The following is a 17,296-nucleotide window of genomic DNA, read 5'->3' as shown; positions in this document are numbered from 1 at the left end:
AACCAGAAAAAAAATGGAGAAAGAGGGGAAAACCCCTCCATTTAAAAAGATAACACTTTTTTTTATTATTTTGTATAGTTGTGGAATTATCTTCCGGTGATTTTTTAATCTATTAGAAAGTCTTAATTTTGTGTATGTCTTTAAAACATTTCTATCTTGTTCACATTTGTGTTATTGCCAAATCTGATAAATAATTATACCAAGCCCTTAATAAACATTTTAATACCAGGCCTAATAGAGGTGTTTACAGGTTATAATAACCATACATTTGTCTTTACTTTTACCAGGAACAGTTGCTTGAGTGTTTTTTGAGAAAATTGCTACAAGCCAGTACGCAATTGAAATATGAGTCTGCAAAATCTTCCAAAGCCTCATCTGCAATTTCCAATATGCCTGACAAATGATACACCAATCTTTTGGGCACCAGAGACCAGTTCAGAGGAGACAGATTTTTCTGCAGAATGGAGGGGGCGTTGTTTCATAAGGATGGGACTTTGCTTGTTTGCACAGCCTGGTTTCTGGCATGCTACAGACCGGTGCTGGTCAATGGACCAAGGGTTGGGAGTTGGGAACCCCTGCAATACATCACAAGAAAATAATCATATCACGTCCATTTAATATTAATGATACAAACTTAAAATTCAGATTATGTTTTGATACGTCACACTGTCGAAAAGCAATATTTTGCCCCATTCCTTGGAAAGGGTTTTTATTTTCTACAAATTTTTAAGGACCTCCTGCCACTGTGGTTCCTTTTTTGAAGAGACACTCTTTCTTTGAAGCTCTTTTCACATGTATATATTCATATTGTTTCTTTCCAGCGTGGATTCTTTGACAAAATAAAATGACCCCTTTAATTGAAAAATCTCCAATGCTTTCTGTATCAACATTGATTGTCCCTAGTCTCAATTTTATAGCATTGTCATAAATCTGATTTATCTTTGTATCTATTTCCACACAAGGCACCAAAAAAACTCTTTTTGATTCTCTTTTGATCCTGTTTGGTCACGACAACCTGGATTATGGCAGATTCAGAAGTATAGGATTTCTTGCTCACATTCTTGAAGTTTTCTCACTTGCTTTAGTCACCGAACAATATTTCCAAATGTCTCTTTCCTCAGTTCATCCTTGATCGTTTGTGACATCAGCATGCTGGACTTTAATTCTCCTTTTTTTCTGAATCCCGTACTTAGGACAAAAAGAAAGAAGGTCATGAGAAATTCAAGGCACCAACTTTCTAAGTTCCCCTTTTCAACTCAGTATCACCAACTTTCTCTTCCCCCTTTTTCATTCATTACAATTTGAATGAAACTTAAATTACATTTGCATTCGCTTATTACCTCACACAAAAGCTTTATATCTTTACTGAGCCATTTCCATTTTTTTATAAAAATAGACGAGTGTTTTCCTTCCCCTGCCACATAAAAAGAAAAAACAGAATCCTAATAGGATTAGATAAAGGAAGGAAACATCACAACACAGAATGGGACTGGAAATATGTTGAATTTTAATCTACACATTTCCTACATTGCAAGCAATTTTGATAAATCTCTATCTTGTAGAAGTGTATTGGCATTGGGGGATACAGGTCCTTTCAATGACTCAGTAAAATACACCTCCCTAACAGTGATGAGATTCAAAATTTTTTACTACCGGCTTGGTGGGTGTGGCAGGGGAAGGATACTGTAAAATCTCCAGTCAGAGGTGGTATCTGCTGGTTCTCTGAAGTACTCAAAGTTTCTGCTACCTGTTCTCCAGATCTGGTCAGAATCATCTGAATACCATGTCTGCTCCCTAATATTTGTCTAAACACATTCCTTCCACAGCTAACATGTGGAAGCAGCTAGCTAATTGGGGGCAACAGAAGTCAAGGTTGAATAATATATAAGCCTGAACAAACCATAAACTGGCATGGTATAAGACTTTGACATCCTTACAAACATGCATACTTTGGATTTTGAAACAAAAGTGGAAGTCTTAAGCACCTGATTCTCAAAAAATAATAATTATCCTATTAACCTGAAACAATATTGGGGCCTTAAATGACAGAACCTTCAAAAGTCATTTATTTCAAACTATAACCGTCCAGTTTATACTGCTTTCCTTGCTAAATGCTGTGAATATTCCTATCTAGCCTTAGTTAGGATCAGGTGTAAAGAGGCAGAATTTACAGAGCAGGGGTGTCAAACTCGCGGCCCGTGGGACGGATGCGTCCCTCCCTGGCCACGCCCACCCCCATTTTAGTGAAGGGGAAAAAGTCACAATACATCACGTGATAACGTGACGATGTGAGTTTGACACCTCTGTTATAGAGGAAGTGGTTTTTCCAATTCTGCATAAGAAATATAGCATATAAATGGACTGAATCAAATCAATATGACATTTACCTGAGTGGATTCTTAAATGGGAGGTCAGGTGATTTTTCCTCTGGAAGCTCTTTCCACAATCAGTACATTCAAATGGCTTCTCTCCTGTGTGGATTCTTTTATGGGACTTAAGAGATCCACTATAACGGAAACTCTTTCCACACTCCAAACACTCATATGGTGTTTCTCCTGTATGAATTCTTTTATGAACGGTAAGACAACTATTTTCACGGAAACTCTTTCCACACTCCATGCACTTGTATGGTTTTTCCCCTGTGTGAATTTTTTTATGGGAAGAAAGGGAAGTACTACTCCAAAAACTACTTCCACACTCCATGCATTGATATGATTTCTCCCCTGTGTGGGTTCGTCTATGAATAACAAGATATTTATTTTCACGGAAGCTCTTTCCACAGTCCTCACATATATATGGTTTCTCCCCTCTATGGATCCTTTCATGAATAACAAGAGATGTATTTCCACTGAATCTCTTTCCACACTCTTTGCATTTATACGGCTTCTCCCCTGTGTGGACTTTGTTGTGAGAAATGAGTTGGTTCCTACTTCTGAAGTCCTTGCCACACTCCAGGCATTTATAGGGTTTCTCTCCCAAGTGGATCCTGATGTGGGAAGTAAGAGTTCCATTGTGACGGAAACTCTTTCCACACTCCAGGCATTTGTACGGCTTTTCCCCTGTGTGAATTCTTTTATGAATAGTAAGACACCTTTTTTCATGGAAACTCTTTCCACACTCTGTGCACTTGTATGGCTTCTCCCCCGTGTGGGTTCTTTTATGAACAGTAAGAGATTTATTTTCGCGGAAGCTTTTTCCACAGTCCTTGCATTTATATGGCTTCTCCCCTGTATGGATCCTTTCATGAACAGTAAGAAACTTGTTCTCACGGAAGTTCTTACCACAGTGTTTGCATTTGTATGGCTTCTCCCCTGTATGGATCCTTTCATGAATAATAAGAGGCGTGCTTCTGTGGTAGCTTTTTCCACACTCTTTGCATTTATATGGCTTCTCCACTGTGTGGAATTTCTTATGAGAAAGGAGGTGGCTGCTGCTTCTGAAGTTCTTGCCGCACTCCAAGCACTCGTATGGCTTTTCCCCTGTGTGAATTCTTTTATGAATAGTAAGAGACTTATTTTCACGGAAGCCTTTTCCACAGTCCTTGCATTTGTATGGCTTCTCTCCTGTATGGATCCTTTCATGTACAATGAGGGATTTATTCTCACTTAAGTTCTTTCCACAATACTTGCATTTATATGGTTTCTTCTTCAAGAAGACTCTCTTATGGCATATTAGAGATGTCTCTTTGCTGACGGTTTTTCCATATTCCGTACCTTTATATGGTTTCTTTCCCAGCTTGATTCTTTCACATGGAGGAGTGAAAGTCTGAGTATAAGAAGATTCGTCCTTCTGATATACATACTGCTGTCCTCTAATGTGAACTCTATAATCTTTGCTGAAATCAGATATGTCCTGGAATATCTCAACATTTTTCTCCCTTTGTCCTTTGTTACCCCGTTGAACAAGAAAGTCTTGAACTTGAAGGTCCTGAAAAATGAAGCTTTCTCCCACATGGTTTTGTTGCACTTGAATCTTCTCTTTTCCTGCCTTCTGACTGATGGTTTGGCATAGTTCTTTGTCATTTTCATTCTCCTGTCCATTAACACCTTGAGAAAAAAGAAAAAGAAAATGAAAATCATGTGAAATTAATCAAGAAAACATAGGAAGCAATTGTGAATGTTCAAGACAATAGTATTTTTAAAAGCTGTTCTACTGATCTAAAGTAAGGATCTTCAAACTTGGCAAGTTTAAGACTTGTGGACTTCAACTCCCAGAATTCCTGAGCTATCATGACTGGAAGAGGAATTCTGGGAATTGAAGTCCACAAGTTTTTTTTTCCAAAGAGTTTTTTTCTTTAAAGTCCACAAGTCTTTTTTTTTTTTAAGCAAATTTTATTAATTTCAAAGACAAACAAATCATCATCAACCATTACATATTTGAACCTTTTTCCATTATAAATTTTACAAGTCAGATAAAACCTTATTTTATACAATACAATTCTATTTTAAGCCATTTCCATATGAGCATAAAAATACCTCTTATCCAATTTCTCTTTACTTCTCTTTACTCTTATTCAATTTCGCTATTATTATTTCATCTATTTCTTTCTGACTTGGTTACCATTATTCTCATTCTGTATTTCTACAAGGTTTTATTAATACTCTCAAATACATAAACACACAACAAACAAACATATAAAAAATCTTTTAGGAAAGTAACTTGGCCCCAGGTACCTCTCTTTATATGGGCTTCAATTATATTCATGCTCATCTTACATATCATTACCTATTTTATTTACCATTCTATATCTTCTATATAAACTTCTCCACACATTTCACTCTTCATAATTCTATCTTATTTAATCCATCTTAATTTAAATTATTATATTTGTATCTTTTGCCCATTCTTTATTATCCCTCTATCTCATTCCTTATAATGAAAAAAAAAGAATTTCTCCTGAAATCACTAATCAGAGTATGATGCCTTTCTATCCTCCCCCTAAATTAATTAGATTAACATTTAAAATAACACCTAATACCCAATCTGATTCTGCTTGGTACATTCTATCTACTAATTTTTTTTTAATAATAATAAAAACGGAGTAATAAATCCAAAATGATTAAATACATAGATAAATAATAAATCTAAATATTAAATTATAACATTCCCATTGCCTTTTCAAAAAAAAATGCTACTATAATAGTTTTATAATAACATCAATACCATAGTCATATTAAACTCTTTAATTAAAACTCAATATTCTAAACATTCCCTTTAATATTTTATTAAATTTTAAAATCAATCATTATTAAACATTTCAACATTTTAATTTCTTATTAACTCTTAAACCATTCTAATTTTCTATTTCTAATACAGATGTTACAATACCATCTTATGTACCTTGCAAAATCTTTTTTAAGAAAATTGTACTTTACCCTTTGTCCCTAAAAAAAATTCCTCTTTTCCCATCTAATTTCAAAACTTTGTGGCTTTTCTCCGCCTTTCCCCTTTCTTTCTTCCCCCACCAAATCTTCCTACCCCACCTTCTTCTAGCCTCTGCCTTGCTGGCATCCCTTCTCTGTTGTGTTCCCTTTTTCTTTTGTTTACTATCATTATATTTATTTTGCATCTTATTTTTCTCTTTCTTGAATGTTTTTTTAGATCTTAAGTCCTTCATTTTCCTCGCTTTCTTCCTTCCTTCTTTCTTAGTTAAATTTTGGGATTTATTAAAGATGGCGTCTTCGTCTTCTTCTTCTTGTTCTTCTGCCTCCATCTGTTGTATTGTTTGTTGATAGTTAACCAGCGCCATTTCTAAAAAAAGGAAGGCTTTTTCCATACCATCTTTACCGTCTGTTTTTGTTTGCTCATATTCTTCCCTCAGTTCCTCAAAAGAAAAAGCCATTATAGATCTTTTCTTTTCTTTTCTTTTTTCCCTCTTTCTTCTTACACCAACCAAGATATTTAAAAAAAAAAAAAAACAATCCCAAAATCTTCAATCAATCCAAGCCAAGACAAAATTCTCCCTTTCTCTTCCAGGGGTAGTATCAGACAAAAGAAAAAAGAAAATCCAAATCTGTATTTTAAAGCCTTATTGGAATTATATTTCTGTCTTCAAATCCTTAAGGCATCTCCTCCAACAAAATCAAACCAGATGAATATATTTTTGTCCTCTCCCTTCCGACTTATCCCATAAAGCTAGTTTTACCTGAAAAAAAACAGGTTTCTCAATATCCACTTATTAATTCCGTCGGGAGGGAGAATAAACTTTCCTTTCAGCACCTCAAAATTGCTGCTTATTTCCTCTTGTGGAAAGAATCATCCAAAAAGCCATCATTTCCAGGAATTATATTAAATGTATCTTAGAGTCCTAGATCAACCAAGAAAACTTTCACTCTCAAAAGCTTTCTCCTCTTCCTCCTGCACATACTTGCCCAGCTGCCGGCTTCTTTGTGGCGGCCATTGCGGACCGCCGCTGCACCGTCTTGGGAAAAGGGGGTTCTGCCGGCCGGGGAGGGGGTCTGCAAAACCCCCAAACCCCTCTCCGGATCCCCCCTATCTTCAGCTACCCCTGCAGGGTAGCCTAGCTCCGGACCTGTCCGGATCGGAGCACCAAAAGCGGCTAGCGCGGCAGGGATCGCTCAGAGTCGCAAATCCCTGCCGCTCGCGAAGCCGACAAACCGGAAGTCTCCCAAAGTCCACAAGTCTTAAAGTTGCCAAGTTTGAAGACCCCTGTTCTAAAGCTTCATATGATCAAAAAATCTAAAGCTTTAATATGATCAAATTCATATATCTAAAATATCATGGACTAGAAAGGAATATTTTCTGCATTCTGAGCAGGAGAAACCTGTTGCCTTTCTTTCTCTATATAGATTCTTATCAAATCACTGGAGGAGTTAAGTGGTGTGAAAAATAGGAAACAAAGTTTATTTTAGCAGTGCCAATTACGTGATTCGAACGTAATAAATGCTTCTTTAATTTTCCACACTGTATTTTATTAGTTCCTACTTATCTTATTTACCATTTGCTATTCTTCCTCCTTTTGGGACAGATTAGTTGATTGATTAGCTTAAAATTACATCTTTGCACAGAGAAACCCTGCTGCAGAATGCCAAAATCTACAATTATAGACTAAAAGATCAAGCCTCGTGGTGTAATCGGAACAATCTGGAACTGAACACACTCAAAACCATAGAAATGGTGGTAGACTTTAGGAGAAACCCTCCCATACTACCACCTCTTACAATACTAGACAACACAGTATCAACAGTAGAGACCTTCAAATTTCTAGGTTCTATCATATCTCAAGACTTAAAATGGATACCAAACACCTAACATTAAAAACTTCATCAAAAAAGCACAACAAAGAAATTTCTTTCTGCGCCAACTCAGAAAGCTCAAGGTGGCCCAAGGAGCTGCTGATCCAGTTCTACAGAGGAATTATTGAGTCTGTCATCTACACCTCTATAACTGTCTGGTTTGGTTCTGCAACCCAACAGGACAGACACAGACTTCGGAGGATAATTAGGACTGCAGAAAAAAACAATTACTACCAACCTGCCTTCCATCGAGGACCTGTATACTGCACGAGTCAAAAAGAGGGCTGTAAAAATATTTACAGACCCCTCACATCCTGGACATAAACTGTTTCAACTCCTACCCTCAAAACGACGCTATAGAGCACTGCACACCAGAACAACTAGAGACAAGGACGGTTTTTGCCCGAAAGCCATCACTCTGCTAAACAAATAATTCCCTCAACACTGTCCAACTATTTACAAAGTCTGCAATACTATTACTATTAATCTTCTCATTACTCTTTATCACCCATCCCCTCCCACTTGTGACTGTATGACTGTAACTTTGTTGCTTGTATCCTTATGATTTATATTGACTGTTTCCTAGTATGATTTGATTGCTTATTGTACCCTATAACTATTATTAAATGTTGTACCTTATGATTCTTGACTCTTAATGAATGTATCTTTTATTTTATGTACACTGAGACCAAATGCACCAAAGACAAATTCCTTGTGTGTCCAATCACACTTGGCCAATAAATAATTCTATTCTATTCTATTCAAAGAAAAAAGGGGTATGAATAAAACAGACCAGTTGGCAAAGCACCAGCACTTCATTAGACAAATAGGTGCCTCTGCCTTTGAAAAGGTTAAGGAGAATTGATGTCAGACTAATATCACTGAGATCTAAAGCTAGGATGAGTCTGTTGCAAGGGTGATATTCAGCAGGTTCTGACCAATTCTGGAGAATCGGTAGCGGAAATTTTGAGTAGTTCAGAGAACTGGCAAATACCACCTCTAATTGGCCCCGCCCCCATTTATTATCTGCCTCCCAAGTCCCAGCTGATTAGCTGGGTCTTCTTTTATTGCCCTGCCCAGGAGATCAGAGCTGGAAAGCAGGTTAGTGGGGTGGGGAGGAAATCAGAATTTCTCCAGCTCCAACAAAGGTACGGTGTTAGTAGCTATTTCTTAAGATGTATTGTGTGACTATATCTTGTCTGATATTTCAGATTATTTTCCTTGGTTAATTCTTTACTTTCTTTTTAGTTTTGTCAGTAACAGACGAGTGGTGGGATTCAAAAAAATTTACTATCGGTTCTGTGGGCGTTGCTTGGTGGGCGTGGCAGGGATTACAGAGATTACTGTAAAATCTCCATTCCCTCCCCACTTCTGGGGGAAGGTTACTGCAAAATCCCATTTTCTACTCTTTCCAGCTAGGAGGCAATATCTGAATGCAGAGCTCAGGGGGCTTACTCAAAAAGGCCACGTTTCTTGAGATTTCCAGCATGACTTCTCCATGAAGGGCTTTCTGGTTGGGATCCAGCTGAGACCACTCTTCCTTGGAGAAATGCACAGCCAGGTCCTCCAAGGACTGAAGATCCTGAAAAAAGAAAAATAGTTTCCCTATTCACGTAGAATTTGCATATACAGAATAATAGAGTTGGAAGGGACCTTAGAGGTCTTCTAGTCCAACTCCATGCTCAGGCAGGAAACCCCATACCATTTCAGACAAATGGTTGTCCATTTTTTTCTTAAGAGCTGTCAGGATTCCGGCAGTTACACCCCCACCCCCCCCCATTTAAATCATGAGTCTCAAGCCGAACTTCCAAAACTTCCAAAGGATTTATTGGGAGTTAACATGGCTAGCACTGCCTGGGTGTAGCCAACTCTGGGGCACATCATTCATTGTCACCCTTGACCCTGGTTTTCCCCCACCCCCTGGGTGTATCGAAAATACATATTCTCCAATGGGACACATCCATAGCTAAAAGTCATCAATCATGCTCTCCAGTTAGAATTTTGTGCTGCAAAAACTTCAGTCACCTAGTTATTATCGTTGAAAACATTTATGGAATGCAGTTTCGGCTTTGCAAGCTGCCGCACTGCTCCCCACTCCTTTTCTGTTGGCAACTCTAAAAAGACCATAGAAATATTTTAGGAGTTGACATTTCCTGTGTTGGAGCATTCATAACTTCTGGAGGCAATTTGTTCCACTGATTGTTCTAACTGGCAGGAAAATTCTCCTTAGTTCTACTGGTAGGTTGCTTCTCTCCTTGATTAGTTTCCACCCATTGCTTCTTGTCCTGCCTTTTGGTGCTTTTGGAGAATAGCTTGACTCCCTCTTCTTTGTGGCAACCCCTGAGTTATCAGAAGGCTGCTATCATGTCTCCCCTAGTCCTTCTTTTCATCAAACTAGACATACCCAATTCCGGCAATCGTTCTTTATGTGTTTTAGCCTCCCGTCCCTTAATCATCTTCGTTGCTCTTCTCTGCACTTTTTCTAGTCTCAACATCTTTTTTACATCGTGGCGACCACAACTGCATGCAATATTCCAAGTGTGGTCTTACCAAGGCATTAACACTTCACGTGATCTTGGTTCTCTTCTGTACTTCACAAATTCCAGAAAAGGGCTATTTTTTCTGGTGTTTACAAAATAAAGAGGGTTTTTTTGGGGGGGTGGGGGTCTTCTCCAACATTTCAGCCAATCAACTTTGAGGCCAATTTGAGACTTTGAGGTTCTCTGACAAACCAGTCCTGCCACGTTCAAATGCTGGGAGAACTCAGAACTCATCAAGGGTTTTATGTACACCATCAATATGCAGATGACAGGCAGCCAAATTTCATAGGAATCTCTTGGTGCTGAAACTGCAGAGGTAGGCTAATCAGTGATTTGAACCCAAATTTCTCCATCCTGAACTCCAGTATCCTACACCAAGCCCCTGAAAAACACCTCTTATGTTTCTCCTCTTACTTGAGCTGGAGTTTCAGCTGCTCTTTGGGGTCCACCCGAAAAAGGAGACATTCCTACAAATGACAACGACAATATGATACTCCCTGGGAGAGAGAGAAAAAAGCGACAGAATAATTTTTAGAAGCATCATTAATAAAACATGGAGAGATACCACAAACAATCTCACTTCTTTTACCTCTTGAAGTGTCCTGATTTGGAACATCCCGAGAGACCCCTCGGAAAAGCGGCTGCTCGGAAGGACATGTTGAATTTCTGCCTTCCTCATGATGCTCCGTCATTACCCCTGGGACCTGAAGAAAAGGAATGATGGGAACAACACACTGGAACAGTTGGATTCTCTTCTCTACCGTACTATGAGCCGTGGTGGCACAATGGTTAAATTGCAGTACTGCACATTGACTCTGCCCACTGCCAAGAGTTCGATCCTGACCATCTCAAGTTTGACTCAGTTTCCCATCCTTCCGAGTAAAATGAAGACCCAGATTGTTGGAGGCAATATGAAGATTCTGTGAGCCGCCTATGAAACGGTATATAAACCTAAGTGCTATTGCCACTCGTAACTACAAGGATGCCTCTGGCTAGGACAGGGGTGTCAAACTCGATGTCAGGGCTCCGACATTCCACCCTCATTCAAATCACGAGTCTCTAGCCACATCTCTCAGAGTTTAAAAAAAATCATTTATTAGGAGTGAACATGTCAGCGTTACCTGACAGCCAGCCGACTCTGAGACACATCATTCATCTCACACTTGACCCTGGTCTTCCCCCACCCCTGGATGCATATTCTCCAAAGGGACACATCCATAGCCAAGAGTCATCAATCATGCTCTCCAGTAATAATCTTGTGTGCCAAAAGCTTCAGCCGCCTAGCAATTATCTATGAAAACATTTGAGGTATGCATTACTTCCCCCACTCCCTTTCTGCTGACAACTCTAAAAGACCGGAGAAATATTTTTGAGTTGACACTCGATTTCATTGAGGGCCACATCAGCATTGTGTTGGACTTCGAAGGGCCAGGATAGGAGTAGTGGGTCAGGATAGTAGGGTGGCTGTGGCCAGCTTGCCGTCACTCATCGATGCGCTGTTTTTGGCCGTGACAGCCTCCTACAGCCCTCTGCCAGCGAAAATGGAGCCCCCCCCCCCCTTCAGCGTGGCCCTTCCAAGCTGTTTTCACTGGCAGAGGCACCGCGGGCCGGTCCTTCGCTGTTTCCTGGATGGCCCCATGGGCCAGATCAAAGCACCCTGTGGGCCGGATCTGGCCCCCAGGCCTTGAGTTTGACACCCCTGGGCTACGAGAAGGTAACCAAACAATCATTCAACTACAGAAGAACAAGCAACATATAAATATAGCAGTGATGGGATTCAATTTTTTTTTACTACCGGTTCTGTGGGTGTGGCATGGCTGGGTGGGCATGGCAGGGGAAAGATACTGCAAAATCCCATTCCTTCCCCACCCCACTAACTTGCTTTCCAGTTCTGTTCTCCCGTGCAGGGCAACAAAAGAAGACCCAGCCAATCAGCTGGGACTTGGGAGAAAGAGAATAGATGGGGCGGGGCCAGTCAGAGGCGGTATTTGCCAGTTCTCCAAACTACTCAAAATTTCCGCTACCGGTTCTCCAGAACTGGTCAGAACCTGCTGAATACCATTTCTGAAATATACCCTTCTAATATTAACTGCAGAAAACCGAAACATTGTTTATAATATTAAAATTCATTTAGAATTTTCTAAAACCATGTTGTCTCACCGGCCACTCGACCTGCTCCTTCTCTCCTTCCACTTGGCTCAGGAGGAAGCCTTCGGCCAGGGCCACCGCCTGGGACGTGGTCTCTACTTCACACTCCCGCACCCAACTCTCCATCTCAGGGGGCAACAGGGCCAGGAGCTGTTCCAGGATCACCAAATCCAGCATCTGCGCCTTCGTGTGTCTCTCTGGCTGTAGCCACTGGCGGCAAAGATGGTGGAGGCGGGTGCAAATTTCTCGGGGACCCTTAGACTCTTGGTACTGGATGCTCCTGAAGAGCCTGCGCTGGACTTCTGAACTGATGGCTTTTTCCTTCAGGATCTTCTGCCTGGTTCCTCCCCAGTTTTCCATACATTTCCCTTTCCCAGGTCCCTTGTCTGCTGGGTACTGTATCTCCATTTCTTCTCTCTTTTCCAACAACGCTCCAAACTTCTGTCTTCGGCTCTCTTTGCTTATCAGACACCGGTTGTCCTTCGATTATTATTATCTCTCATTTATTCCTTCATACAGCTATTAGAATAGAATAGAATTCTTTATTGGCCAAGTGTGATTAATTTCCAATATCATATCTAAACAACAATAACAATATTATTATTGTGTGGGACACTATATTTTAAAAAACAACCCTGACCCATTACATGAATAGAACCATATAATGAAAAGGGAGGGAGGGAGGGAGGGAGGGAAGGAGGGAAGGAAGGAAGGAAGGAAGGAAGGAAGGAAGGAAGGAAGGAAGGAAGGAAGGAAGGAAGGAAGGAAGGAAAACATGTTAGAATAGAATAACAGAGTTGGAAGGGAGCTTGGAGGTCTTCTAGTCCAACCCCCTTGCTTAGGCAGGAAACCCTACACCACTTCAGACAAATGGTTATACAGCATCTTCTTAAAAACTTCCAGTGTTGGAGTATTCACAACTTCTGTAGACAAGTTGTTCCACTGATTAATTGTTCTGTCAGGAAATTTCTCCTTAGTTCTAAGCTGCTTCGCTCCTTGATTAATTTCCACCTGTTGCTTCTTGTCCTGCCTTCTTGTGCTTTGGAGCATAGCTTGACTCCCTCTTCTTTGGGGCAGCCCCTGAGATATCAGAACACTGCTATCATGTCTCCCTTACTCCTTCTTTTCATCAAACTAGACATACCCAGTTCCTGCAACGGGTTCTTCATATGTTTTAGTCTCCAATCTCCTAATCATCTTTGTTGCTCTTCTCTACACTCTTTCTAGAGTCTCAACATCTTTTTTTACATCGTGGCGACCAAAACTGGATGCAGTATTCCAAGTGGGGCCTTACCAAGGCATTATAAAGTGGTATTAACACTTCAAGTGACCTTGACTCTATCCTTCTATTTATGCAGACTAGAACTGAGTTGGCCTCTTTGGCAGCTGCTGCACACTGCTGGCTCATATTTAAGCGATTGTCCACTAGGACTCCGAGATCCCTCTCACAGTTACTACTATTGAGCAAGGTACCACATACATTGTACCTGTGCATTTGATTTTTCTTGCCTAAATATAGAACCTTACTTTTTTCACCATTGAATTTCATTTTGTTAGATAGTATTATTGCTAGTTTTGGTTTATAGTTATATGATATAGTTATCCTCCCACCAGCCTTTGGGAAGTTAAAATGCAATGGAGGCAGTTTCATTCTACCTTTGTCCTTTGTATTCTCTCTCTGTCTCCCCTACTCACAGCCAGCAGCTCCTCCCACCAGCCTCTGGGAAGTTGAAACATCTCTTATTTCAGGGGTCCCCAACCGCCGGTCCGCGGACCGGTACCGGGCCGCGGAACAAGCCTTACCGGGCCGCTGGTTGCTGGGCGCCGCCATCTTTTTGGTAAAAAAGCAATTTTTAAATCAAAAAGATGGCGGCGCCAGCGCTGGTGAGCTTTTCCGGGTAGAAAGCCATTTCTACCCGAAAAAGCTCACCAGCGCTGCGCGCGCTCATTTTTGCGAAAAATCACTTCCAGTGACGTCACCGGAAGTGATTTTTCGTCAAAAAGATGGCGGCGCCCAGCTGACGCCGGAACCGGGCGCGGCGCCCAGCTGACGCGGAACCGGGCCGCGGCGTCGAAAAGGTTGGGGATCCCTGTCTTATTTGTCTCTTGAGAAACCTATATGCAGGTCAAGAAGCAACAGTGAGAACTGGACACGGAACCACTGATTGGTTCCAAATTGGGAAAGGACTCCAGCAAGGCTGTATACTAGGGGTCCCCAAACTTGGCAACTTTTAAGACTTGTGGACTTCAACTCCCAGAATTCCTCTGGGAATTGAAGTCCACAAGTCTTAAAAGTTGCCAAGTTTGGAGACCTCTGCTGTGTACTATCACCCTGCCTATTTAATTTATATGCAGAGCACATTACGAGTAAGGCAGGGCTAAATGAATCACAAGTTGGAATAAAGATTGCTGGGAGAAATATCCACAACCTCAGATATGCAGATGATACCACTCTAATGGCAGAAAGTGAAGAGGAACTAAAGAGCCTCTTGATGTGGGTAAAGAAGGAGAGTACAAAAGTTGGCTTGAAACAAACTCAACATTAAGCAAACTAAGATCATGGCATCCGGCTCTCTCAATTCCTGGCAAATACCGTGTTTCTCCAACAATACGACCTCCCCCAATAGGAAGACCCAGCATGTTTTCTAGGCATAAAATCAAATTAAGCCCCTCCCCCCAAATTTAGGCCTATTTTAAAACATGCAAAATGGGGGGAAGAGCGGGGGGACTTGCCATTAGGAGCGCCCATGGGCAGCAATTCCTCGCCACCAGCTGCTCCTAATGGGCGATCATGGCAGAGCGCGGAGAGCTCCCTACTCCTGCCAAGCACCTTTGCGGCAGACCCAAGACCTTCAGCGCCCGCCGGTTGATTTCCCTTCTGCCCATGCCGCCGCGGCATTTGGAGCTGCCACTTCCACGTATGGAGCACCACTGCTGTTTGGAGCACCGCTGCCGTTTGAAGCTGCCGCTTCCACGTTTGGAGCCCTGCCGCTATTTGGAGCACTGCTGCTGTTTGGAGCTGCCGCCGCGTTTGGAGCTGCCGCTTCCGCTTTTGGAACCCCACCGCTGTTTGGAGCACTGCCGCTGTTTGGAGTTGCCATGTCCGCATTTGGAGCTTGCGTTTGAGCTGCCGCTTCCGTGTTTGGAGCACTGCCACTGTTTGGAGCACCACCGCCATTTGGAGCACTGCCGCCACTCCAAACACGGCGGCAGCTCCAAACACGGAAGTGGCAGCTCCAAACATGACAGCGGTGGCAGCTCCAAATGTGGAAGGCGGCAGCTCCAACAGCAGCAGTGCTCCAAACAGCGGCACTTCAAACAGCGGCAGCTCAACGGCAGCGGTACTCAAACAGCAGTGGTGCCCAAACGTGGAAGTGGCAGCTCCAAACATGGCGGCAGAATGGGCAGAAGGAAAGCAACAGCGGCGGGTGCCAAAGGTCTTGGGTCTGCAGTAAAGGTGTTTGGTGGGAGTAGGGAGCTCTCTGCGCTTCGCCATGATCACCCGTTAGGAGCGGCTGGTGGCAAGGCTGCCGCGGGCGCTCTAGATGAGGATGCAAGGGGGGGAATTAAGTCACCCCTGAAAAGACGGCCTAGCCATTTTTTCGGGGCTCAAAAAAATATAAGACGCGGCCTTATTTTATGAGAAACACGGTAGATGGGGAAGAAATAGAGGGAGTGACAGCTTTTATTTTCCTGGGCTCCAAGATCACCACAGATGGGGTCTACAGCCGAGAAATTAAAAGACGCTTGCTCCTGGGGAGGAAAGTTATGGCAAAGCTGGACAGCATACTAAAAAGCAGAGGCATCACCCTGCCAACAAAAGTGTGTATCGTCAAGGCTATGGTTTTCCTAGTTGCAATGTATGGCTGTGAAAATTGGACCATAAGAAAGGCTGAGCGCCAAAGAATTCAGGCCTTTGAACTGTTGGAAGTTAAAACCCACCCCTCTCCTAAGGAAAATGAAATATTTTAGGATATACTAAAAAGGCAGAATATTTCTCCTAAAAAGAAAAATAGAAACTCGAAGAGGCAGAAACTTATGCCCACCCACCCCCACCCCCCAGTCTATTTTACATAACAAAGATCTACTCCAGGTAGAGCTATAATAGGAATTGCCCAAAGCCCTTTCATTACATCATCATCCAACAAGCCTGGGACTCAGGACAGCCTACAGAGTTGCCCCTGCATGGCCCCATGGGAGTCTGACAACCAATCAGAATACAAGCTCAAATTCAAATCCCAAGGGAGGGGCATAAAACCAAGGGACTCTTCAGCATCTCTTCCCTATTTTTCTGCTCAGGAACCCATCCTGTTCATCAATAAGCCACCTTTCCAAGCAGTCACCATGTTTCCAGTGTCTTTCTTCCCCGCTTGGAACTGAACCCAAAAGGATATTTCTTCCAACAGAACTACTGTTGCTGGAGAAGACTCCTGCGAGTCCTTTGGACTGCAAGGTGATCTAATCGGTCAGTCCTAGAGGAAATCCACCCTGACTGCTCTTTAGAAGGCCAGATCCTGAATAGAATAGAGTTTAATTCTTTTATTGGCCAAGTGTGATTGGACACACCAGGAAAGATGAAACTCAAATACTCTGGCCACCTAATGAGAAGGAAGGACTCACTGGAGAAGAGCCTAACGCTGGGAAAGATTGAGGGGAATTAGAAGGAGGGGACGGCAGAGAATGAGGTTATACAGATACAGATTAGCAGTGTTGGAAGGGACCTTGGAGGTCATCTAGTCCAACCCATCCAACCAACACCATTTTTGACCGAGGGCTGCCCAGTCTCTTCTGGATGGAGTCGCTGAAGCAGTCAGTGTGGATTTAAATGGACTCTAGAAGATGGTAGAGGACAGAAAGGTCTGGAGGAACGTTGTCCATGGGGTCGTGATGGGTCGGACACGACTTTGCAACCAACAGCAAAGTTTTTTAGGGGGGGGAATACCCTCCTTCCCCCAACTCAGGTGTGTTTGTGTATGTGTGCGTGTGTGTGCCTCCCTTTCCCCGAGAAAAGCTCCCACTCACCGGACAGGGTCCCGTCTGGATCTCCCTCCCTGCAAAGACGCCAGCACTTCTTTGCCTTCTGCACTCAAAAGGGTTACAGCGAGAGAGGGTGGAGTCCTAGAGAGGCCAGAGAAACTTCTTCTCTCCCCCCCTCCCTCAAGAGAAACGATCAGCGCCTGCTCAGTTTGCCTTCTGAAGCAGCTTCCACGTGCGGAGGGAGCCCCCTGGCGGATGCTTTGCGTCAGGGCTTCTTAACCTCAGCCAGTTAGTCGGGCAATTCTGGCAGCTGAAGTCCACACTTCTTAATAACAGATTAACAGAGTTGGAAGGGATCTTGTAGGTCATCTAGTC

The 17,296-nt window shown here is 42.4% G+C and overlaps 1 protein-coding gene across 2 annotated transcripts; it reads right to left on the bottom strand.

Moving 5' to 3' along the window:
* Nucleotides 1–598: 598 nt before the first annotated feature.
* LOC113425362 (uncharacterized) lies at nucleotides 599–17,073 on the bottom strand. Of its 2 annotated transcripts, none has more exons than XM_087953467.1 (7): nucleotides 16,967–17,073; nucleotides 11,957–12,463; nucleotides 10,386–10,500; nucleotides 10,211–10,293; nucleotides 8,712–8,838; nucleotides 2,388–4,046; nucleotides 599–1,188 (listed from the first exon to the last, which is right to left on the bottom strand). In XM_087953467.1, exons 2-7 carry the CDS (start codon nucleotides 12,350–12,352, stop codon nucleotides 1,160–1,162), a joined length of 2,409 nt encoding a protein of 802 aa, XP_087809593.1. In that variant the 5' UTR covers nucleotides 12,353–12,463; nucleotides 16,967–17,073; the 3' UTR covers nucleotides 599–1,159. The 2 variants fall into 2 exon arrangements, with proteins under 2 accessions (XP_087809593.1, XP_087809594.1); XM_087953468.1 differs by lacking the exon at nucleotides 16,967–17,073 and adding an exon at nucleotides 13,601–13,690.
* Between the last annotated feature and the right edge of the window lie 223 nt (nucleotides 17,074–17,296).

The sequence above is a fragment of the Notechis scutatus genome, chromosome 2 (assembly GCF_049901735.1).
Source record: "Notechis scutatus isolate UNSWTSFEM ecotype Mainland chromosome 2, rNotScu1.2, whole genome shotgun sequence".
Taxonomy (NCBI): domain Eukaryota; kingdom Metazoa; phylum Chordata; class Lepidosauria; order Squamata; family Elapidae; genus Notechis; species Notechis scutatus.
The sequence above is the reverse complement of the archived record's forward strand: the minus strand, read 5'-3'. Positions and strand labels throughout refer to the sequence as shown.

Excerpts from the sequence above, each read along its gene's own strand:
- LOC113425362 (XM_087953467.1), bottom strand. The coding sequence starts at position 12,352 with ATGGAGATACAGTACCCAGCAGACAAGGGACCTGGGAAAGGGAAATGT. Across the intron at positions 8,839-10,210 it reads CAGCTGAAACTCCAGCTCAA|GATCTTCAGTCCTTGGAGGA; the intron begins GTAAGAGGAGAA and ends TTCTTTTTTCAG. Across the intron at positions 4,047-8,711 it reads AAGAAACGTGGCCTTTTTGA|GTGTTAATGGACAGGAGAAT; the intron begins GTAAGCCCCCTG and ends TTTTTTCTCAAG.